This window comes from Chroicocephalus ridibundus, chromosome 2 (genome assembly GCF_963924245.1).
Source record: "Chroicocephalus ridibundus chromosome 2, bChrRid1.1, whole genome shotgun sequence".
Classification (NCBI taxonomy): Eukaryota; Metazoa; Chordata; class Aves; order Charadriiformes; family Laridae; genus Chroicocephalus; species Chroicocephalus ridibundus.
The window spans coordinates 131801318-131826850 of record NC_086285.1 but is presented as its reverse complement, the minus strand read 5'-3'; the positions used below and the strand labels follow the sequence as shown (position 1 = coordinate 131826850).

General features: G+C 39.6%; 2 protein-coding genes across 15 annotated transcripts in view; one reads left to right on the top strand and one right to left on the bottom strand.

Annotated features, from left to right (window-relative positions):
• ARFGEF1 (ADP ribosylation factor guanine nucleotide exchange factor 1) overlaps positions 1–4791 on the top strand; it is a 94352-nt gene extending 89561 nt beyond the window's left edge. Inside the window, exons 36-39 of one of the 2 annotated variants that reach the window (XM_063326998.1) lie at positions 280–448; positions 1385–1523; positions 2462–2579; positions 3304–4791. In XM_063326998.1, the coding sequence (XP_063183068.1) occupies positions 280–448; positions 1385–1523; positions 2462–2579; positions 3304–3468 (591 nt within the window). In that variant the 3' untranslated portion in view covers positions 3469–4791. The remainder of the gene's footprint in view (positions 1–279; positions 449–1384; positions 1524–2461; positions 2580–3303) is intronic. The other variant, XM_063327000.1, reaches the window with a different exon arrangement.
• Positions 4792–6664: 1873 nt separating this feature from the next.
• The window catches only part of CSPP1 (centrosome and spindle pole associated protein 1), a 66527-nt gene continuing 47658 nt past the window's right edge, over positions 6665–25533 (bottom strand). For 7 of the 13 annotated variants that reach the window (XM_063327002.1, XM_063327003.1, XM_063327001.1 and 4 more), the window contains 9 exons: positions 24715–24781; positions 23086–23206; positions 22239–22384; positions 21548–21688; positions 18293–18333; positions 16957–17020; positions 12787–12896; positions 12469–12619; positions 6665–7804 (listed from right to left, as the gene is read on the bottom strand). In XM_063327002.1, the coding sequence (XP_063183072.1) occupies positions 7581–7804; positions 12469–12619; positions 12787–12896; positions 16957–17020; positions 18293–18333; positions 21548–21688; positions 22239–22384; positions 23086–23206; positions 24715–24781 (1065 nt within the window). In that variant the 3' untranslated portion in view covers positions 6665–7580. Of the gene's footprint in view, positions 7805–12468; positions 12620–12786; positions 12897–16956; positions 17021–18292; positions 18334–21547; positions 21689–22234; positions 22385–23085; positions 23207–24714; positions 24782–25533 lie in introns of those variants that run through there. The other 6 variants (XM_063327004.1, XM_063327011.1, XM_063327013.1 and 3 more) reach the window with 2 other exon arrangements.

The following is a 25533-nucleotide window of genomic DNA, read 5'->3' as shown; positions in this document are numbered from 1 at the left end:
AGCACACCGTTGAGATGTTTTACATCTTGCATTAAATTGCATTTGCTGTGCTGGGGCAGCACACCACTGTGGAGATTAAAACGTGTATTGTTCAAAGGGATTTACTAACGGGGATGTGGATGCAACTTTTAATACAGTTTTAAATTTAAATACAGATGAAAACAGGGCAGGATTGAGTTATCACTGGAGCTTGCTGAAGAAAATTGTGAATTTTTACTTGAAATCTCTTTTTTCTTTTTTCTGTGTTTTTTTTTTTTTTTTTTTTTTTTTTTTTAATAGAGGGATGCAGTAGACTTCGATGTCCATGTGGATACACAAGATCAAGGGATGTATCGTTTCCTAACATCACAGCAGCTTTTCAAACTTCTCGATTGTCTGCTGGAATCTCACAGATTTGCTAAAGCGTTTAATTCAAACAATGAACAAAGAACTGCCCTCTGGAAAGCAGGTGAGTCAGTCACCTTGGAGAAATATTTTGCGAGAATGTATTACTCTGCTTTGAATTGACCCAAAAATAGGTCAAAAGTACTTTGGTGGTGAATGTAAAATTGAATATCAGGCTGTAACTTCATAACCCTAGAATCACTAAGGGGGCGAGACCTCATCTGTGCGGGTGCAAATATCTTTTTCAATTTTCTAAAATTTAAGGTTTCACTGGGTTACGGCAGCCAAGCTGACCCCTGGCTGTAGGTGTGAGTCCCATGATTGGCACAAAACCCCAGAACTTGTCTGGGGCGGTTGTTCTACCTACCAGTGTTTAAGTGAAATATATGTCATTTGCTGAAACAGATGGAAAATGGACTCTCTGTAGCATTGTGTTTAATCTGTTCCTCGCACCGGAGGTAGCTGTATTAATATTTTTAATGGTGAATGCGTACTGGGAATATGCAGCAAGCCGTTTTGTGCATTGATGGATGCATACACAGAACCACTTCACCTTGAGCGCGGCAGTATTAATATTTATGAGTATGCTTTTTGCTAGCGTGGACCTCCACTAGCAAACTGAGCTTATACAGTAACAGCTTTGGAAACAGTAGAATTGTAGACATTTTTATCAAAAACAAGCAATAAAACGGTATACACTGTAGATATTTGATTGTGACAAAATGGTCCATTGTTCAGGTGCCCTTTTATCGTACACCCAGGTTTCACATCCATTGGGAAGCTTATATAAAAATGGATGCCAAACACAATTACGGTGTATATACATAGGTTAATTTTTAGCAGTATTCCCTTGTACTAAATGTCGTGACAAATTAATTACATGAGGTGGTTCTTCTAACTGTCTACGTGCAGAAGATGCTTAGAAGGAGAAGTGGGGGACTGTAAGGAAAAATGTCAGTTGAAGCAAAAAACCTAAATGGACGCTTGGAATTTGGTCTAGGTTTCAAAGGCAAATCAAAGCCCAATCTTCTGAAGCAGGAGACCAGCAGTCTTGCCTGTGGGTTGCGCATTCTGTTCCGTATGTACATGGATGAAAGCCGTACCAGTGCGTGGGAGGAAGTCCAGCAAAGACTACTAAAGTAAGGTCCACGTGGCTGAACCTGTTGATGTTATTTCTGATGTTAAAGAATTTTTATTTTTATTGAAAAGGATAGACCTCCTCTGTTCGCAGTAAACTTCCTCGAGCTAACACAGTACGGTGGTGGTCAGAGCTAATAGGAAGAGGTTTTGATGTTGTGTGGAGAGCGCAGTGCCTCCAGCTACTACTAATGCTGCCTCTGCTTTTTGTTCTCATTACATGTTTTGAAGGAGAGAACAAAATTTTGTCGCCTTTTTTTTCAATTTAGCATGTGGGTAGGTGGGGGATTGTCATTGCTCCTCTTTAAAAGGTAAAGCAACGATCCCCTAAACCCTGCTTTTTTCTTTCAGTAACCTCAGGTGTTTTAGGGAGCCGATGCTGTTTGTTCTCCTCTGCAGAAATGAGCGCTGGGCTCGGGGAGCCTGTGGGCGCTCAGGAGCTTTTGGCGTTTTGGTTATTCGTTACTGGGAATACTAAGGTTCACCTGAATGTTTTTAGTTTATAAAGTTGTTTGAGCAACAGGAGGCTTAAAACTATGTCAGTAACACAGTGAAAGTGTTTTAAGGTTTATAGACCAGTAAGCGGAGCTGAAAACTACCTGGTGACATCAGTGTGAGATTAATTTTTAAAGTCTGCGTATCACTTTGTCACATGCATTTTAATACCTCTCAAAGAGCACTTGATACACTGTAAATATATGCACGAACAGCGCAATCATCTTTTGTTGGCGCGATTGATACTGAAGTCCTAGACTTTGGTTTTGAGTTGAGCAAAATCACTGCTTTCTGTTACTAATGGGGCTTACAGTAGCTTTCATAAAACGACGCTGTTCTACACCAGGGCTCTACGCTGGTATAGTTGCAAAGCCAAAGCTCCCTCTCCGCAGCAGAGCTCAAAATAAACCGTTAAGTTACTAGTTTTTGTGTCTTTTCTCTCTAGTGTCTGCAGTGAGGCTCTGAGTTATTTCCTGACTCTTACATCAGAAAGTCATCGGGAAGCCTGGACTAATTTATTACTCTTATTTTTGACTAAAGTCCTGAAGATAAGTGATGAGAGGGTAAGTAGCTGTTCGGAATGGTATTTAAGACGTTTACAGATAAGAAGTAGTTGCAGCCCGGCTCTTCACACGTAGTTACATACTTGATTTAAAAGCTCCTGCTGCTCTGTAGATGCTCTTTGTTAAGGGAACGTACCTTGAAACTGCACGTGACGGATGCTGACAGTAGTAATGCAGAGTGAGGGCCCAGTGAATGATAAAATAAAATGCATCTGAGAAAATTTAAAAGATGCTAAAATCCTGTAGAAGTGTGCGTGGAGTTGCTTTTACCCCTCTCCTGCTGAGGAAGAGGATTAGTGGCTGATGCTTTATTCAAAGAAATGATTCCCGGTTCCGCTTCCAGCGCTACACGTACATCACCGTGGCCTTCTCCAAAGCAGCTCTGCAGCAGATAAATCCATATTTACATCTCTCTCTATTTCTAACAAAACTTGGCTGAAAGACGAAGTGAAAGGGGCCAGCTACAGCAAAACACTTAACCGATAATAGGAAAATTCTTCCTCTTGAAAAAATAAGCATTAGCAAGGAACTGTGTGTAGGGAGCATCTGTCAGAGTACACCACAGCGTGCTCAGCCTTCTTCGAGCACTGCCAGCTTCGGCTATAAAGGTGTTTCTGCTTGTCACTTTGGGCGTTTCTCACCTTGACTTGGGAGAGTATTTAAAATTCTTGACTTGCAACGCGCTGCCTAATAGAATCGTTTCTTCTGTTTGTTTTCTCCTCAGTTCAAGGCTCATGCCTCCTTCTACTATCCTCTCTTGTGCGAAATCATGCAGTTTGACCTTATTCCTGAACTTCGAGCTGTTCTGCGAAGGTTTTTCCTGCGGATTGGTGTGGTTTTCCAAATATCCCAGCCACCAGAACAAGAGTCCGGAATAAGCAAGCAGTAGCAGATAGTGACTGAGTATTGCTCCGTTTAAAACTTTCTATTCCTCAGCTGAATAAAAGGACCAGGTAGCTGAGCTGGCTATCCATAAAAATGGTTTCTTTGTACGGCAGTGTGTATCCAGGGGTTAACGGTACAGACGCTCTCAACTGTAATTAAGGCTTGCAACACTCCAGTCCCTTTATTTCCGGATGGATTATCTCTATCGGTTTCTCTTACCCGGCTGGTGCTGAGCACGGAGCCGGTTTTTAGCACAGTCCTCTCGTCAGCGTGGGCTGCAGTACCCTTTCCTGTCCTAGACAGCCGTTTAGCAACAGATGTTTATGGCGGGTGTGAAAGTAACCTGGACCCAAAGAACTATATATGTAAAGGTTTGAGCTTCTGCAAGAAGTACAACTCAGGAGAGCTGTATTTTGAAGGATAAAATGTTTATAGTGAAAAGAAAATGGAGATTATTGTTCACGGTAAAAGATATTTAGCAACTATGTCTGATATTCTTATTCTAAGATTTTTTGCACACTCAGGCTGTCTGAGACATTGGTAATCATCCTTCTGTGAAAAATGTACAGAGATGCAGGTCTGTAATATAAACTCTTTAACACTATACAGTTCTTCCTCAATTGTTTTATTTCTGTATTATTGATTTGCCGAAAACCCATAACACTTCATTGTTTACCAAATGCACTAGAGGTTTGGGTTTATTTTTTTTTTGGGGTTGTGATTATTTTTTTTCTTTTCTTTTATCTTTTTTTTTTTTTTGGTTTCGTTGTAGCCCAGAAGTTAGTGTTGCTGACTTGTCAAGAACGGAGGTAGAAATATCACGACTGACGTAACTACCTGTAATATACTTGTTTTAGGGCTTTTAAATATAACGAGCCATTGAAAATGATGATCCTTCAAGGACTGGAACTTGAATCACTGCAAACAAGTCTAGGTTGTGTCTGCTGTCACATGTTTTTTTGTTTGATGTAGATTTCACTCTTATGTACAGAATTTAATGTTGAATATATTCAAGTAACAAATCTGGCATGGTTTGGGGATGGTTAAATTTATTGGCAATGTATTCATACTGTGAATTGTGCTCCGATGGTTAAAAGACAAGATTGTCCAGCATTCTGTATTACAATGGATGTAGAAATTTTTTTCAGATGGACAAAATGTATATGGTACAGATATGTAAAGTTTTCTATGTAAAAAAAAAAAATTCTGTACAACTTTCTGTACAATATTTGGTTCTCATCTGGCATATTCTAATCAGGTTATAGGTCAATAAAGTTTTTGAACTCTTTCATCAGTGCAATCAAAACCGGTCTAATCCACAGCTACTTGTTTTACAGTTTCCTTTGCCTCCCATGCGCTCCTTTCGCTGGGGGCAGAACGGGGGCTGCCCTTGGTTTGACTGGGAACCGTCTTCTCACTGATAGGCAAATACGGGCTGAAAAAGAATGGTAAGGTTTTTGGTTTTTTTAAAAAAGGTAAATAAATAAAACCAGAAAAGGAGAAGAAAAAAACCTGCTTGTAGGTGGAGTTGTCAAATGAACCCTGTAGCACTGCACAGATGGAAACTCAAATACTGTGTTTTGCTTTCTGGGAATTAAAATATTAGTACAAAACAGACTTTCAAGTAAGGGTGGAGGGAAGGGAAAGGCTGGGATTACCGTTCACCTGACTGCTGACGGGGAATGCGTCAGCCAGCTAAGCCTTCTCAACCTATTTGGGTTTGTAAGTAAAAGCGGGAATTGGATTGTTTTCCAGTGTTTTCTCACAAAACTCAGGAGTAGCAAAGGAGGGAAGTGTGAAGATGGAGAAGGTGGATGAGGGAGCCTCAGCTCAGGGTCAGTGAACATGCCTCCCCCGGGGAGCTGGGGGATGAGTGAAATGCAGCTGTTCGCAGCAGCCTCCCGAAATAAGGGTGAGCAGCTCAGGGAAGTAGCTATGGGAAAGGCAGTGAAGGGAATTGGAAGGCGTGACCGGGAACTACGAGTTTGCTCATAATGTTAATTGGGGTGGAGCAAAACCAAATGGCATTTCTCAAAGTCAGAAGGGGAAGAATTGAGGTTATTTTAATTAATTGTAATTGTACAACCTTTCCTCTTGGGCTATATATATATATATTATTTTTTTTTCAGTTTGGGTAATGTTTGAATTTTAAACCACTGTACTAGGCCCGGCCTGAGGTCTGTCTTGTCTGTTTGACCGTGATGAGTAGTAATTCTTAGTGTGATACGTCCCCTCCCTGTTGGTGTCCACCTCTCCCCCATGCCTGTGGCAAACAGTGCTCCTGGTACCATGATCAAGGTGTTCCCGACACCGTTTCCCAGAGCACGGGTGTAACAGCCGTTCACGTATCTGTTACCCACATGTCTGCCCAACTCCTTTTTTTAAATGTCCGGGTTCAAGATTCAGCATGCAGTTGGCAGCGAGTACAATAGATTATCTGAAATGTTTGGTATTTGGGGGTTGGTTTGTTGGGTTTTATTGCTTTAAACCTTACTGCTTCATTGTTCTGCTGTGTACTCATATTTCGTAATGACTCTTTTACAGCATGACCGTTTCATGCCGTACTTTATTTATTACTTAGGTGGAAAAGGCCTAATAGCTGTTTAGCCTTGGTTCATAGGACACGTAGTATCCTCATTACTCTTTTCTGTACCTCGCTTTAGTTCCTGTAATGGCAGAACTGCCCTCCCTGTGCTCTGCGTGTCACGTTCAACTTGCAGCACGAGAGGGTCTGCGGTGGGGTGATAACTGTATTATAAAACATTTTCACCTCAGCTGCTTAAGATTATTTTGGGATTCCTGCCTCTGGGAAGTGTGGAATGGAGCAGCCCTCAGGCCTGTGCTACACGCCGTAGCCTAGGTCTTGCATTGCTGGAAGCCCCCTCTGCGTCACTTACTGGCCAGTGGTGGCGCACCCGAACTGAGGAACCTGAGAAGCCTTAGCGCTGATGAGCCAAAAGGCATGGTGAGAATGAGCCTGATGGGCCTCGGAGAAGGAAGAGGCTAAACCCATGAGGAAGCAAAGCACAACCCAATGTTGAACACCCCTCTCTCAGCATCTCTCACCTGCTGTCAGCTGCTGCTGTGGCCCTCAAGCAGGTAGACAGAAGCTTGAAGAAAAAAAAAATAAAAAAAAAAATATATATATATATTTTTACAGGTTGTTTTTGCTTCATCATTTGTTTTTCCCTGGTGGTCAAGCTTTGGGCTCTGGCTGGGAGTTCCTAACCAGGAGAAAGTCGCATCCTCACCCCCCCTTGCTTCATCTTGATGGTTCAGTTCACTGAACTCCTAAAATCTTGCGTCCATCGACACGTCCTTCTTGCTAAAGCTCTGTGCTTTTATTCAGCAACTTTTCCATATGTTTCTCCTGCTTCTTTGAAAAGAACCATAATACTCAAGTTTGTTCAGGAATAAATGTAAGCTGAAGCAAATGATAAGTTTAAGAAAACTGAAGTCTGCTTTCACGCTTTAGTAACAAAATAATTTATTAACTCTTAAATCACAACCATAAATTAAATATATGCAACGGTATCTGTATTTCCAGCACATAACAAGTTAGGGAACGTAAGAAATGTTGCTAATAGTCATTTTTCCATGAAACTACTTGCTGAGCTTTCCTGCAGGATAGGGCCCATCACTGTATGAAAAGCAAATGCCCTTCTCCAAGTTATTTTCTCTTTCAGTAAAAGCTTAAAGTGCACCTCTGCTGTGGAGTCACTCTCTTTCCAGACAGTTTCGGAGTCTGTCTATAAAGAAAGTTAAAAATAAACTTTGATTTAATATCAAATTCACACACACACACACACACACACACACACACTCTGGTTTTGTGGTAAGTCCAGCTCTGAGGCTGAAACTTAACTTGTATAAAAAGTGCAAAAAATGCCAAGGTATTCCTCTGCTTCCTACATCTTACAATAAAAACCATCCCTGCTCTACATCTCCGTTACACCGCAGCTTCTGTTACTTTATTATTGCTACTTGGAGCGACACACGCGGCTCCAGGCTATGTACAGGGAAGAGAAGGGTCCCTAGAGGAGAGCTGGGACGGGCGGCAGCAGGGGACAGCCCCTGCTCTGCCACAAGGCACGGCCGGCTGCCGGCAGGGCCCCCTCAGCCGTGGGCAGTTGAGAGCCCTTCCCAGCTCAGCGGCAGCGCGTTCTCGGGTGAAAGCTTTGCCGGGCTTGTCTGCTCAGCCAGGAGGCGTCGCAGTGTCTCTGAGGTGCCTGGGCGCAGCCAGGGCTCTGTCGCAACCGTGTCACCGGAACCGGGGCGTCTGCCATCAGCTGCAGGGCGCTTCAACAGGTCATCCACGTCTCCTAAGGAAATGTCATCACCTGAGAAACAGAGCAACATACAGCTATTAATTGGGACAAAAGCTCATCACGTCTTAGTTACAGCACCTCTCCTATGAGGACAGGCTGAGAGAGTTGGGATTGTTCAGCCTGGAGAAGAGAAGGCTCCCGGGAGACCTTAGAGCAGCCTCCCAGTACCTAAAGAGGGCCTATGGGAAAGATGGGGAGGGACTCTATTAGGGAGTGTGGTGATAGGATGAGGGGTAACAGTTTTAAACTGAAAGAGGGGAGATTTAGATTGGATATCAGGAAGAAATTCTTTACTGTGAGGGTGGTGAGGCACTGGAACAGGTTGCCCAGAGAAGCTGTGGATGCCCCATCCCTGGAAGTGTCCAAGGCCAGGTTGGATGGGGCTTTGAGCAGCCTGGTCTAGTGGGAGGTGTCCCTGCCCAGGGCAGGGGGGTGGGAACTAGATGGTCTTTAAAGGTCCCTTCCAACCCGAACCATTCTGTGATTCTATGATCTTAGCACAGCATTTTGTTATATTGAAGAGGCTTATTTGTCTGCAATAAATGCATAAACAATGCATTTAAATTACATTTGTTTCCACTTAACACACACTTTTGATGTTCTGGGGGAACTGCGCCCGTCTACAGCCAACAGCTAACCACTCCAAGGCCTTGACGGCTGATGCCAACAGCTCTCCCCCTGCCAGATCAAGAAGGAGACCACAGAGGCAACCTCGCATGGAGCCTCCCACTACGGGGACAAATCAAATCTGTCAGTGCATGTACACATAGAAAACAGATGTACAAATAAGGCCACCACATTACAGTGCCACGGCTAAACGCTGTTGTCTAGACAGTCCCTTACTCAGGCGGGAACTGCGGAAGGGGAGAATTATTTTAACACCCATAAACTGTGCAAATGCAAGGAAGTCTGTACAGCACAGTCCAGCAGCGACGACAACCTTAACGCAAGCTCATTCTGAAATGCATACGGCATAAGTCAGCATCTTCCGCCTACCAAAAACAACCACACAAGAAAAAACACAAAAAAAGGCCCCAGTTTGGGGTCATTACCATTCTGAACTCTACTGCTATTTGTTCCATTTTCAAACTTACACCTACAACAGGACTTAAAATTGCGATGTTTTCCTCTTTAAAGTTGCCATGTAAATGAGGAGCAAGTTCCGATTTGCTGGGTTTGTTAAAGCTGGGTAGAAAAATGTTTGAACGCTTTGGACATGCCCCACACATCCAAAAACACAGACGTTTTTGCAGAAACATGCTAATTCCAGTAAAACATAAACATTTTATATTCCTTAGTGATAAAATATTTGACTTGAGCAACTCCTGTCGTGTAATTTAAGTATTTGGATGATTTTTCCAAACTTCAGCTTTTTCATTCTGGAAGAAATGACTTTTTAAAATTTCATTTTGAAACCAAAGCTTCTCTGTGAAATGTTTCTTCTGTAACAGGAAAATCTACTTTCTATCCAGCTTTAGGTTGTTTACAGTTAGTTTTAGGGCTTTTGGCCTGTAGTTAAAACGATGCAAAAAGCAAAACAAAACTCTGAAGTTCCTTGTTCCTCCTTTGTGCTCTTCCCCCCCTGTATTTATTGAGACTTGAAAGCTGATGGTCCGAGCGCGGGGGTGAGAGCCCAAGCCCTGCAGAAGCAGCAGCCGGGTGCGCAGATGGGAAGGCAAGGACGGGAACCGCACAATCCCACAGACCGAAGGCTCAGTTTTCCTCTCAGTGCCTTAAGGCAGGATGCAGATTCTAAAGCAAAATGCCAAAATACTTTTTGTTTAGTACGAACTCGGCAGTGAATCCGCTCGTTCTGTCACATGGCACGGACGGTGATCTGCTCATCCTCCAGGCTGCCTCAGTCTTGTTAAAACAGAACAACTCCTCTGTAACGTTATAGGTGTAACCAGGCCGCCCTCCCTCTCTAGAGCCAGCCGTCTCCTCTGCTTGATGCGGGGTTTAAAGCCGGCAGAGTCAACCTCTTGGTCTCCGAAATCCCGGGTCAGATGATGAACTCTCCTGCAGGTTGGAACCCACAGTTGTCACATGCACAAGTTCTGGCAGTGTTAACAACAGCACGTGGCAGGGAAAACAATACCTAAAGAAAATGAATTTTCTTTCTGCTCCTTTTTCAAGAGATGATATTTAGAAACAATAAAAATAAGGGAAGGTGTTTGCTTAAAGAAAAACAAACCATAGCCTTTCAGACCAGAGGGCTGATTTCCCCAAGTTTAAATATTACCGCCTTCAAAGGCAAAGCCATTAGATCTTCCAGCAGTTAGAGGTAAGAACAACTTTCTTGTCAGAGATAAGCTCATCGTGCACATCACTATGTCAGACTCATTTGGTGCTGCCTTTAGAAAGCACAACCGACCAGCTACAGTATAAAACTTGCTTCATTATGCATTTTAACACTTCGTATACTCCATATAATTCTTAATTGGGCCTCATATAAAGACTTTTTCTTTGGAATCGCCACTTGGTAATTCACAGTTTGTATCAGGAGGCTGGGGACACGTAGACCTCTTTCCTTCACATGAAATACTGATGTAGAAATCGAGTGGTGTCTGGGCTCCCGCTAAGCACTGCCGGCAGCGCATCCTGCCCCTAGATGAGAACAAACCCCTCCCGTCAGCCTGCACTTAGCAGGAATCAGTGCTGCTGCCCGCTGTACATCATCACAGGCTCCAGCACTCCTCTACTTAAAGGCACAGAGGGACACCTAGGACGTCTCAAGCAATTTCAGCAACTTCCCTTACATACAGCAGGGTCTCAGCCACATCTGGTGTGCTCTGAGAATTCTCTCTTCTGTATCTGAGTCTGCTCTTGTTTACGCGGTTAGGAATGCGCATACATTGCTGCTGGCTTGCAGAAACTTCATTGCCCAAAGCACCCACCAAGTCTACATTGACGGGAATGGTTTTTTTTGGATGGGTGAAAACAGAGGAGGCGGCCTGGCTCCAATAGGCGCTAATTTTCCGATTAAGGAAACAATTCTAGGGTAGCTTTAGGATTCCCACATCAGTCCCATAAAGGAAAGCAACCTACTGTGCCAACAGGATCCGCTCTTAAGATTTATCAAAGCCTGGAAACTGCCACCTCTTGGACATTCAAAGGGAAGATAACCAGTTAGAGTTCCTTAGTTATATATTTGACAGAGTTGTTTTTCTCCCAGCAGCGTCTCTGAGGGCGGAGGAGAAATAACAGTCCTAGCTGTTAGGAAAGGAAGAGGATGCCACAAGGTTTCTATCAAACTGCAAGGGAAAAGGAATAAAACCACATGTCTTCACTCATTTTTTTTGGTAATGTCATGAGTAGGAGGAGGGAGCAGGAGTGTGGGCAGCAGTGCTGCCCTAACAGCCACAGCTGAGCAAAAGGATCTCTTGTTCCGCTTTCCAAGAGAAAATTGCTGAGTGATGCTCCCCATGTGTTCCAAAGAAAAAGCTACAAACACATAAATATATATATATACACACACACAAAAAAAAATTATACACGTCTAAGGGCTGAAGCTCTGGAGACCATGACAGCAGAAGGCAAACAAAAAGTGTAGTTCACACAATATGAGGTGAAATTATAAAAGAGGTGAGACAAAAGAAGGGCAGAGAAGTAAAAGATGTTCACACAGCAAAAATGTTTGGGTGGAGTAAAATTAGTAAAGCATTTGTTTAGATTATTGAAGAAATGAATATGAATGGGATTTTTTTTCAGTGACTTAAAAATCACAGTGAGATGTTTAAAACAAATAAGAAAAGGATTAAATGCTTACAAGAGTACCCATAGCAACAAAATCAGAAAAACCGCCAGCATCTGTACTCTCATTAAGTTTATAAAAAGGATACTGATACTGTAATTGCCTAGACAGCATAGCAACCGCCTCCTAAAAAAAGGGAGAATTCAGACTCGTATGGAAGAATCCTTAGCACAGACTGTATTGCCTGGGTCACAGTCCATGTGAGAAATTAAAGGCCATTAATGGTTGCCATAATTGGTACCTCATACGCAAAGTAGATGGACATCAGGCTGTCAGCATATGGAGAAGCTCTGAGATAACTCCCAGAGTCTGATGTATTATAAGGTCACAAGAGATAGATACATAATAAATTCAAATGTGTGTACAGTGAAAGAGGAATCAATATCACCCTCAAGTACTGAATGATCCCTTACAAACCAATAGAAAATCCAAATTAACTAGAAATTGAAGTACTACTTTATACACAATTTTTTGGCGTATCTTCATTATGGTTTGACCACAGACATCTGATTCCTAGGAATGCCAATAAACTCACACAGGCGCCCTATCAACATTCGTCAGTCAGGAGCTTCATTTCTTTCCACTCACAATTCCGCTATGCAGCTGGATATCCACATCCTACTGCCAGCAGTGACACAGCGCAATGCTAGAAGTGGTACGGACGGGAGGAGTATGAGTGGCTGATCAGACAGGAATTAGAGCATCTTTTCCTGTTACCCTCCTCTAAACTTACTCTAAAAAGCTGTGTTGAAGTCTGCTGGGGAACCTCTTGCACCAGCTACAGAACTCTATCAGTAATTCCTACGCTTGAGCCAGCTGCTCACTGTTCAACTACAGGAAGTCTATTAATATTTGTTCCTTTAATTATTGTAATTACTTAGTATGAGTATTCACTACCTCACCTCTACTACACAGAGCATACCTAAGTAAGCAGATTTCTGCTGGAGCTCAGTCAGTCTGTGCCATCGTTCTTCATTCTTGCCTTTCAACTGATCAACGTCGAGGCTGAAGTTCGAGTGCAAAGAAAAGCTGTCAGGCTGCAGCAACGGTGTCTGGTCTGGTGGAACATCCTCCTGCAGAAAACCCAAAAATGCACAAATCCTTCAGTTAAATAGCGCACTTTTAAAAAGGGCAAATAGCTATACGTGTACACCCTCCCTATCCATATCATCCAGCCACTAAGGGACCACAGGAGGTCTGCCTTCGTATTTAAGGCAATCTGAATATGTATCATACATACTGCACGCTCCAACGCTTTCTGCTTGATTCGTCTCCTCTCCCTTGCAGAAGGTGGAAGCTGGGGTGGTAAATTAACTTCTTTTAAGGCAGGAAACGTTTCCCCATTAGCACCTGCAAAAATAGAGGTTAAATCATTTTCAAAGAAATCCCAATACAAGACAGTGTTGAAACCCGTTTATGTTTTGAAACAAGCCAGTATATTGTGCTTGACTGAATCACAGGAATCAGAGGAATGTATCCAATGAGGACACCTTGCGAGAAGCTAGCGATATCCAGATGCAGACAAAAGAACAAGCCATCACAACAGCAACAATGGATAAACTTGAAGGAAAGGCAAGGAATATCTTGAGATACGTATTGAAATACCTCTTATCTAGATAAGCATTTCATATCCTGCAAATCCACCAGCTACCTTACGTCACCCTATCTTGTTTGTACCTAGATCTTTGAAGACAACAAGTACTCAAATGAGTACAGCATCTCTGCTTGAGAGAGCAAATGCCTGGCAAGTTGGATGCATAGAAGGATACAATCGTGTAATAAACTCTGTATGTGAACAGATGATAATGTTACATGGAATACATGATCATGTGATCCATGCCTTAATCGTATCTTAGTTCTATCTTAGCTTTTTCATGTAATAAAGTGTTAGAATCTGTTCACACAAAAATAAGTAACTAGGTAAATTTTTTATCATACTGCTATCACATTACAGCGGAGGGGGGGCAGGGGGGTTAATCCACTGTTGTAACATAAATGAACCCTAAGGTGATGTCACTGCTTCGCGCTTGTTTTGTCTTTTCCCCCTTCCTTTGCTGATCCTTGGGAATGACTTCAAACACATTTTCAAACAGATACTGGTTTTCTCTCCAGGACCAGTAACCACTGCTTGGGGGCTGGTTTACGGCTTTTCCGCTGGCTTGGTGCAGACGGTGGGCTCTGTTTTCTGCTGCGGTCCCTCTCGTACCTCCAATGAACACAGCCTCCCAGAAAAAGAAAGGACTTTGCTTAACAAAACCGATACGGAATCCATTACCACCAATTACTCTTTGTGACAATGAAGTCACTTTTTGGAAAGGCTCTTAGTCTAGTATGACACATTAAATTACCAAAAAAAAAAATAAAATTAAAAGTGTGTAAATACATACATACACACACAGAGTACTGAACAACTCTGCAGCATTTGTCTGAAGTTATTTGGTTTTCTACGGGACATGCCGTGACATTAAAAATAAACCACACCTGTGGAAAGAACGGGGGTTTTTGTTTCCTAGCAATTTGAAAATAAATTTTACTGAAATGTTTTATATCATATTCATGAGTTTCAAAGATCTTCAAATGAAATTTTAAAAGTAACAACTATTTTGGTTGAAAACTGAAATACTTAGGCTTGAAAAAAAAAATCTTGATTGATATATCAACGAAGTTCAAAGACACAAAGACAGGTATTTTAAAAAAATTCTTTCCTATTGCCAGCTTTTTTTTTCCCTAAAAGTAAAAATTTTATTCCCCTCTCCTCTTTTCCCTCCCCAGCTTTCACCAAAGGTACTCACGCTCTCATCACAAATGTTTCAAGTAAAAAAAAAAACCAAGCATATTTTTAAAATGGTATATGGCTAACAATCCACTTATCAGAATTCTAGTTACAAAATCAGTTGAACTTCATTATATTCAAAATATTGCTATTACTCAGAATACAAAAATTTGGTTAATCACGTGAATTTATCACAACAGAAAAAGTACAAGCTACAGAAGAATTTATTTGCATCTTTCGTGTTTCATCAGTGTTAAGATGAGACCTGTTCCTTTAAGCATCTACCATTCAGATACCGCTATGCAGACGTGCTTTCAAATCACTGCATTAACACTAATGAATTCTAGGGTCTCAAGTGAGGCAAATAAAGGGAAAAAGAAATTGATAAACCTCTTTATTCCTGACTGCCTCAAATTTCTGAACCCTAGGAGATAAAGACAAATTCATTTGTAATGCTGACATCTATTACAAAATTGAGTTAGATTTTAAACCCGTGTCAAAAAAACAACGCAGAGGGGAGTGTTACGCTCTTCTTCGGAAATGAAAAACATTGTTAAAATACACCACAAGTATTTCACAAAAGACCGCCAGACAATGTGAGCGGCACAAATCACAGAAAAGGCAGCCCACCGATAATAAGAGGTTTTATTTTTCATTTCAGGGATGGAAGTCACCAGATTCATATTCAGAATTTTAATAGCTTTTTATAAAGCACAAATAATGCAAAGGGTAACAAAGTTTTAGTTAGTGCCTACAGCTTAGTATTGGAGCACATGCTTTTCAAGAGTCAGAAACGACGTGGGGAAAAAAAGAGGAAGAAAAAAATGGGTGAATAGTATCATAAATTAACTCCATCACCTCACTAAGCTGCAAGAATCAGCAGAGGGGGAAGAAGGAGAAACTAGGAGAGTGGACTATAAATATCATGAACCTTGTGAAAGCGGTGAATAAACCCAAGCAGCACCCCATTACACAGGTGGCAGATTCAGAACAGACGAAAGGAGATAACACACACCAGGCATAGTGTGGAAATTTATCGACCCAATACTGCTGATGGCAAACAATTAGAGGGATTCAAAAATGCTGATTCCAATTCATGAAAGACAACATATTAAAGACCCAGCTTAGCAAGATTTATTAAGTGCAGACACATGGCATTTGACTCAGGAGGCCTCCGAGCTACAAATAACTGGAGGCTGGAACAGCACTCTGCAGTGCTGCTGCACGCCTGCCCCCCTCCGCACCTTCTTCCCCATGCGCCTACTCCGTCCGCTGTTGGAGACAGGATATTTGGCCCAATTCTAGATTGATGGACTCTCCTAAAGCATCCTTTCGTCATTTGGTCCGCAAATAATAAATAGTATTTCCTAACCTGAAGAAGTATTGCAGACTACAGAGTACCAAATGCACCGAACAAGCCTGAAAGCCCCATCCCGTGCCCTTCCCAAGGCCAGGTTCTATCCTGTGACTCCAGCACTTGCACGTTAACAGAATAAGCTTGAATACATTTCAAATGAAAATTCTGCTTTTAACCCAAGCCAGAGATAAAAATCATTGGTATATAGAAACCTATCTAGTTTCATTAAAAAACACTTGCAGGAATCTACTGCATCTTCCCTACAGCAAAGAATAAAACCTTGTAAGATTATTTCCCATAGACGACTGAAGAGAATTTCAAGGTACTGTAATGCTTACTAATGGAAAATAACATGCGCAGGCCTGAGCTGGTTGGGTTTTTTAAAAAGAGAAGACAGGTTCTAGCCTTATTATTTCTAGTGAGTGGAAAAAAATCACATCTGAAACAGCACTTTTACATACATGCATACATTCATACATTACATACATTCAACCTTTATGTAAAGGTTGACACTCTTTATATAAAGAGACATAAGACAATGTAAGACGTGGTCCTCTATATAAAAATCTTAAAAAAAAAAACCTAAAAGTCATCTACTTCAGATGATTAAGCGGTGACAAAGTTTCCAAGTATGGTGTTGCAAGTTATGTGAAATGAAGCAATGTGTGAACAGCAGAAAAGTGAGTAATTTAGAATGAATCACTGTTTTATATCTGTATAATCATACTTAAAGTCAAGCATGCTTGTAAAACAAAAGAATAAAAATGAAACAAATCACTGGCTGCCCAACACCTTTATATTTCACTATGGACAGCTTGTAATTGTAAGTTGTGATTGCTAATAAATTATTTTATTTGCTGCAGAACAATAGAAGAGCATTCCATATTCTACCTCTATAACATGTTTGCTGAACAAATATTAGCTTTTCTTTATCCAAAGCTGGGAAGATGTAAAAAAAAAAGTTTCTTGACAAGGCAAAACCCCAGTCAGAGCACAATGAGCAGAGGAAGATGCCCTCTCATGAAAAGATGTGAAGTGGTATAAGGCAAGTGAGCAACATCATTAACTTCAGGTGTGACCCACACAAATTTATTGCAGTACAATTCCATAAAGGTCTGCATTTTAATTTGGAAGCATGATTTTCTAATACTTTAAAACAATCACCATATCTATACCCACTGCAACTTTTAAAACAGTAATAATCATTTCAGAGACACATCATTAGATTAAATGACATGTTTGTACGCTCATGACATGGTTAAGGGGAGGTATAAACTCACCGATAAAAGCGCTATCCGATTCCAACAGTGAATTTTTCAAGAATTCATCAGATTCATTCCTGAACTACAAAAATTAAACAGAAGAAAGGCAAATTCAGATCCCTCAATATCTTTCTGGAGCCAAATTATAATTACTGTAAATTAATTGCCAAACTTCTGCAAAGCAAACAGCAGCTCTACAGTGTCCTGTACTATTCCTTACTTTATTGCTATGAAAAACCTATACATTTTAAAACAATTCATCTTCTCTTTGAGCATTAGGGGTTTTTTCACTTTCGTGTAGTAATCCCATTTGCTGAAATTGCCCACACAGGGCAACCATTGCGGTGATTTGTGTAACACAGACATTTCCATCAAGAAATACATCCTCTCGTTCTGCTTCAGTTTCAGAACAGTCAGCACTAGAAATCAGCTCTGCACCCAAGGTCTGTATGAAATATTGATCAAATGAAGAATGATTCCATATGTTTCACTTATCCCACCACATACAATCTTGGATATTAAAGCATTAAAATAACAAATTTCTTCATAGTAATAACAAGCACTAAGAGCAATACTTATAGTTCAGTGCATAGTTGCAAGCATTTGTTACAGAAATCCTACTACAGAATAATTTATGTTGAAAACCACTCTGAAATCAAAGCAGTTGAAACTACCAGAGGAAACAGAACAAGAGAAAACACATTTTTTACTGCAAAGCATTGCTCTGAAGAAGAATTTTAGGCAACAGATTACAACTATAAGATGCATCAGTTTGTTTTGTTTTTTTTAAATATAAAATGTTTCATTTCTGTGTATAGTTACAGTATTACCCTTGAGGCTAACGGCTTTGCCTTTGCACAGTCTTCCCGCTCTCATGAGACAGAACTGAACTCTGTTAGTCTGTAGTTTGGGTTAGTGCAGAATTCCAGTTTGACAGCACTTCATTTCACGCTCTTCATCAAGTCAGAAAATAAACATCCCATTTGAGACGACTGATCTAATTATTGACTGCCACGTGCATCACTTAAGCCACCTGAATTCAGAGCAACTGCTTCTGGCTTGGCTTTTTCTACTAATGCCCACCCCCAGCAGCAATCTAACACCATATGACTATAAAATAAGTACCCATAAATATAAAAAGCAGGGAGTTGAAGAATCAAACTATCTCTCTATATACAAAGATAAACAACTTGTATGTTAAGTTTAAAGAAGCTGTTACTCATTGTATTGACAAGCAAGAGAAGTTAGTTTGCTGCCTTGTTACTTCAGCGTAATTCCTCTCTCCAAATCTGTGAAAGACAATATTTCTCACACTTGACAAAGTAATATAATAAAAAAACTGGTTTATTCTTACCAGTCGCATGGTTTGTGGGTTACCGCCAGAAGCAGAATCATCTTGAGCAACAAAAGCCACATAGACAAGGGAAAAAACGATATTTTAGACATAAAAACAATTAATACTAAAATGTATTAAAAGTTTTATCAGCATATTATTGCAAAAATGAAGACAACTATGCATTACTTCTTTAAAATTACACACATTTTAATGAATATTTTTTAAACGTTTGAATGCAATGTTTATTCCCACTTCATTATGTCAGTTTAAGTGGAATCAGAGAAATCAAACATAATTCGGTAGCATATTATTTCTAAGAACATTGAGCATGTGCAAGCCCTTCTTAAGGCTTGATTCATCAGCCCCTCTCAAAGGGTAAACACGCTTTTCACACATACTTTTTTTTTTTTCTATATTGTTCATCACTAATAAAAATCAACCGTTTCCCATCTTGTTCAAAACTTGTTATCCAGCAAAAGGAAGCACGACTATTTTTGTGGCTATTGCAAACAGATATTTTTTAAGAAGATACAATCACACTTCATTGAATGCTAAAATTGCACTAAATTGTGCTGAAGTCTGAAAAAGTTCTCTATATTGCAACAATTACAACTATTTTTGTGCTATGTTTACAACAATATTGTAAACCCTTGTTACAAAAAGGTCATGTCCAAGCGTTGTCTGAATAATGTGGAAAACATCAATTTTGTGGGAAGACAGCAAGGTTTAAGCCATCAAAGCAATACATTAGGTCACCAAAGGCTGCTGCATGAATACTTGGTTTCTCTCTTGCACCCTTTAATGTTTTGTTTCTTGGTAGCTTAAGGAATTACTGCATCTTGAACAATATCCAGTCACACAGATAGAAATAAACAGTTTTTTCATATGTTCTGCACACTGCTGAATCCCAGTGCAACTGGAACACAGTACTGAGAAAATGCAGCAGGGTAAGTAACTTCAGATGAAACAGCATTTAAACAGAAACTTCCTTTGCAAAGCATCCTCCGTCTCAATTCCACAGCCAGGAGACAAAAAACCCCAATAATGGAGAGACATGCCTCTAATTTATTGATTTTTGTTTAAACTTGCTATGAATCAAGTAGAAAAACAAACCAATACAGTATCAAATTTCAAAAATTAGACAGCCAAAAATGAATGATTTCTTCCATAATTAGGTATCACCTGAGCCGCATATTTCCTGACCCCACTTTGGTTTTTGCCATTATTTTAATGTTCTATCAAGAGCCAGACAGAAGGAGTCAGGAGTCTCACTTATATGTAGTGAAGCTAAACATTATAACAGTTTTGTAGTTAAAACTCATGGATACTCAAAAAAATATTTATTCTATATTCCGGACATCTGTTTGACAGGAATAGGCATGTTTGTGTAGCAGTCATATTTAGATCAACAGAACTCAAGACTAACGATGTTCTCCCTCAGGTGGGACATCTCAACAATCAATTTGACTAGCAAGAACGATGCCGTGTCAGAATAAACTCTGCTAGATGAAATCAGTTCGCTTGGCTTCCGTCAGGGTGTAATAATCAGAGCAGGAGACTGCAGAAAGCCCCAGGAGTGAACGTATGCTCCACGTGTTGTCACTCCTCCTGGACTGACAACCAGCTGGTCCCCGATACGCTACTCCAGCCAAGCAGAGCCCACCACTGAAGCACAACATCATCAAACCTGCTCCTGTGCCTTTCCCTCCTGTCCCCCAAAATAATCATCGTCCAGAAGTCTGCAAAAGACTGTCTTATCTATAGGGACATTTTAAAAAAATCATTGATTTCTCAGGATATAGTTCCACTAATAGTCCACATATTTCTCTTTTACAAGAGGAGGAAAAAAAAAGGAAAGAAAAAGTATATCAGCGAAAAAACAGTATATAAAGCATGTAAAGTAAAGAACACTTACATACAGTATGGGAAAACAGGTAAGCCTTTGCCACTACAGCCTATAATATGACATTTTGCCCACAGTACAAAAATCCATATTGCTTTAATTCATCTTTCTTTCTGCCTTAGAATCAGACAATAAAACCACTCATCTATTTTCAGTGAGAGGATGATGATAAACTTGTCTCAAGAGGAAAATAAACTGGCAACAGAGAGATACGTGGCAACTAATTAATTCTCATGCTCAGTACACGGTGACAGACTATAAAGTTAAACGATGTTGTAAAGCAGTAGGAGAGAGAAAGAGAGAAGAATGAGGGGACGTGAGCAGGCGAGCAGCTGGATGGGAGCCTGGCTGCTAGCCAAGGCTAACCCACCACAGAAATAAAGTTACTTCCTCTTCAAAAATCTAGTTAGGCCAGTCTGAATTACAGAGACAAATACTTCCCTGAGAAATTTGTATCTTGCACTCAAAACTGAGTTCATTTGTATAGTTGCAACTGTAAGTTTTGGAAAGGTTGAAGCAACTCTCATGATAATTTTAAGTAACATCTAAAATAACTTGAGATACTGCTCTTTCGTGATGGTTTGTATAAGGTATCTAAATGAACATTACATTTGGAGTTAAGTGCAGAGAAGAAAAAAAGGGGAATAACATTTATTTTTCACTGCTTCTGCAATATGCAGCCAAAATATTTTACTATTTTAGGATGTTAATATTTTGCTGTATTAAGATGATCTCTATCAAGCGATACAACCAATACTTCATTCTAGAACCTCAAACTAGTTATGATATCTTACATGTGGTTTCTAAAGCAAAGCCTGCTTACGGATACAGATTTCTGAAACTCGGAAATAGTCAACCCAAGGCTATCAAAATAAAAGAAATTTAATCCATTACAAGGAGACCAAGGTGAAGACAGCCTGGCTGCATTTTAACCGATTCACAGTTTCAAAGCCATCTACTTCCTCAGTGAGAACTGAAGAAATGCCACAGGGAATTTATTTGCTAACACTTTTATCACAAGTCAGCTGAAGAGTTTTACTGCTCTGCAGTTTTCTCTAAGAAGTACTTAAACTACTGTTCTCTTGCTTTTTTCCCCACGTATGAAGTACTAGTTACATTACTCTCAGGGAACTAAAGAGAAACAGTCACAGTAATTAAAAAAAAAAAGGGGGAAGAAAAAAAGAAGGCATTCAATTTTTTTATGCTTTACATTATGACAGAATTTCAGGATTCCAGTGTTTTACACTTTTGTACTGCAGTGCTGACATTGAACTTGAAGTAAGTAGAACTAGAATTGGTGTTTTTTTAATATTGTCAAATGCAAAATAAATAAAATTCATTGAAATCATCTCAGACCATTCATTCCTTACCTTCTGTTTCTCTCCTCATTCTCATTCTGTCAAGTTTCTTCTGCTGCTCCCTCAACAGTGCCTGCTGTTGAATCTCTAGAGTCTGGTCATCTTTTGGAGGATCAGGATACATGTGCCTCAAGCCCAGACGTGTTTCAGAATCTAGAGCAAAGATTCTGAATTAAATTTTTCCCTAAATGAACATTTCTGAAAAACATTTTTAAAGAACTAGCTACAAAGTCGTAAAAAGCACTGAAAATAACAGTGACAATGGCTAAGAGAATGAGACACTTTAGCAACGATTTTACAATTTTACTGTACTAAAAAAATATATTTTCTGGTAAAGAAGAAACAGAAAGTTACACAGAATCGTAGTTTGTTGGTGGGTAAAAAAAAAATAATCAAATTCACTCTACTTTCAATAAAATCATAATATCAAACGCGTAAGAAGTTTAAGCAGCAAGGACTAGAAGCTAGGTGAGTGCTGTGACTGATAATTCAGCATTATAATGCCGTAAATTGTGTGCACTTCTAGAAATGGCCACACAGAGAGATATGCACATATACAAAATGCTGCCACAGAGTATGTTGTGTATGGACAGTAGCTGTGAAGAGGCTAATTTTCGTCTTTAAATCCTGGGTGGCATGGAAGGTGGGAAGAAAAGAACAGATGTTTCACTACCTTTCTTCATCAATAACAAGATCTACCTGCCTGTATATTTAAGTTCATTAAATTCCCAGATATTTTGTATATTCACAGGATCTTGTGCTTCCTTTGATGAAGGTCGTCTTACTGGAGCCTGCAGACGAAGCCTGGCCATCTCAAATATGTCCTTTGGATTCTTCTCTCTCCTCCCACTTGAAAAGTTTATAAAACAAGCAGAATATAATTTAACACTGTAATATGAATGAGTTGCGTGGAAATATAATATTGATAAAGGTCACATCTTTTATCCTTAAATAAAGCTATCAAAACATGAAAATAAAATTGAAAGTAATGACGCTTCATACTGTGTTATAAAAAGGGATAACCTACTTAAAAAAAAACCCTCATACTCTATGAAGTGGAATTAAGACTGATGATCTGATGAGTCTTTTCTAACTAATTGGTATGATTAATAAGTTTTGGAAGTAAACCATTTTTTTTTAAATAAAAAGGGTATGATTTTCAATAAGAAACAAAGTACTTCCACAGCATTATGCTATTCATGAGCATATTCATCAGCAGCAGTACTGCCGTTTACAGACACAAATTATGCCCTAGGAAAAAGGTAATGAGATAAAATTCTGCCTTAGACATCTGCTTTGGACCACTCTCCAAGACAGAGTATTGCAATTTCCAATCTTACTAGTACAGCCATTCTTACACTACACTTTTCCAAGACTCTTGGAAAAACTCCATACACATGTCGTGCGAAAGAAAATTTTAGATACGAGTTCTATCTTTATATTTTCATTTGACTCATGTATAATAGCCAACTAATACTAGCTACTAATACACAGTAGCTTTGAGCTCCTGTGCAAAATCTAACTTTTAAAACTGAAGATTAAGTTCTTACCGTGTAATTGGTACATCATCATCACTGGCCACATTTAGCAACTGTTCCTGCAGTCGCCTCTCTTCACTACGAAGCTGTTTCCTCATCTCTGATAATTCATTTATCACATTCTTTCTTTCCTCTGGAATTTAACACAAATAATTTAAAAATAAAGAATGTCAGAACACTTTTCTGCTTACCTCATAAATGTAAGGTGAAAAAAACCCCTGATGATGAACTGTTAATTAAAGCAAGGATTATATAAACACAAGAATCCCAGCATTTCATAAACTAGAAATTAGGTCAGAGCTTGTATTTTGGGACAGAACAAGAACCAGATCCCCTGAACAGCAGAAAGCATCCAAACTTCAATGGAAACATTTTGCTGTATTTAAAAAAGGAAAAGTGACAAAATACCAGCAAGTGGACACTGCTGGTAAATAACCTTATTTTGAAAATAACAAATCTACAGAGTCCTCAGAGTCCCAGAGGTAGATGACAGGAATTGAGGTGGTATCAGCAAGCACACAATCTAATTTCTTTTTCCTCTGACTCAAAGTGGGGTATCTGTCTGCTCAGTGCAGACTCTCCTATTACATGTTTAAGAGTTCTGCCTTCAACGTTTATTTTTAGTATGTGCTTACATTGACTTTTTAGACCTACTTAGGGTCTAAGCTAGTTTTTTGGGGTGAGGACAGCATTCCTCCACAAGTTAGAACAGTTTAATAAATACCTTATTTTCCAAACAATATGCTTAAATAATTTGATATTTTACTGACTTTTAGTCTGAGTCCAGAACCTAGCAGGCAAGCAAGTTTTACTGTCTTAAATCCTCAAAATTTAATTCATATGCCTTTACTTCTCTCAAGACAGATGGTCTGAGAGAATCCAATAGCTGCATTGAGAACCACTCTGCCTTCCATTTAGTGGAAGAGCCGTAACTTCCCAGCATGGATCCAGGTACTGACTGCTGGGGGTTAGCATTTGTAGGACATCATTTACCGCTATATTCCACGTGTTCTGCTTTCCACCCACATATTGCCAAGATAACCAACATAAAAAGATCAAAGATTGAGATCCGCCCAGCATGTCTGAATTTTTAAACCACAAGTGAAAGCCAAGAGGAGCGAGCAGAGGATTAGTCAGATTAACAAAGGAAAGCAGAATTTAAGAGTTATGACTGAAATGCTCGACACATTGTTGGTCTAATCCATTATTCAGCTAATCCAAAACTCTCCCATTTTGCAATGATGTGGTCACAATGGTCACCGCTGTCCTGACTGAAAGATCCAGCACTTCCCTTGCAGACTATTCCATTATCAGAGTTTTTACAAAAAAATATTTCCTGATGAAGACACATAATAAATGCATTTTTATTTTGTATTCATACGCCAGACATACCATACTAATATACTGACAATGTATGGTATTACATTACCATACATTATCAGTGTATTAGTAGATATCAGTATATCTACTAATACACTGTAGTAGATATCAGTATATCTACTATATACAGAGAGACAGAGAGAACACACGCATAGAAATGCAAACTTTATAAGACCATTCCTTTGCAGCCAAGAGAGAGAACTGTAACCGAGACAAATTTTGTTGTAATAGAAAGTGATCTTGCAATAAGACAATACCTACCAAGCGCACGCAACTGATTTCTTCTAGCAGGGACAGGTGGAGAAGGAACCCTTGGTTGTGGAGGATCCTAGTGATCATAAGGGATATGAAATGTTACTATGTCAAAGGAAGAAAACGTAGCAGACATAAGTACATTTTATTTCCTTATTTTATGTACAATTCACATTAACTACCACTACTAATGGAAGACAGAATAATAACCTTACGGGTTGTTAATGCCTAAGGTTTTTTTAAATCTGATCTTTAAATGCATAATTCAAATTATTATGATAATACCTATAACGCACTATTCGGAGCTCTACACAAAGCTAGACCAAGTACCGCAAAGACACAGAAATTAACTGACCTTCTTCCAGAGCATTCTTAACATTTAGGGAAAGCAACAGTTTAAAATAAGGTTTAAAGTCTTACTGAAAACATTTTCTGCAACGACGTTATAAAGTATTTCTCCAGGTTATAATTTTCATGGCAAATTCGTTTTTTAAATTTTTAGGCCAGTTCATCCAGACAGTTGGTAAAAAAAAAAACAAAAACATTTCCAATAAAAGTTGGAAGTGTAGCCTGAGACTAAATAATCATCTATGATATTTGAATCTACTCTTCACAGGAGAATCTTTTTTTTTTTTTTTTTTTTTTTTAAATTGTCCCAGGGAACATTAAATCAAGTGAAAGAAACAAATGGTCTGGGGCCACTACCGTAACTCATTTGTGATGCAAAGAAGAAAGCGAAGTACATTAGGAGTTATAATCTTTTTGCACCTTCTAGAACACAAAGATAAAATAATAATGTCTGTAGCTAGGAATCAACATTAAACTTCA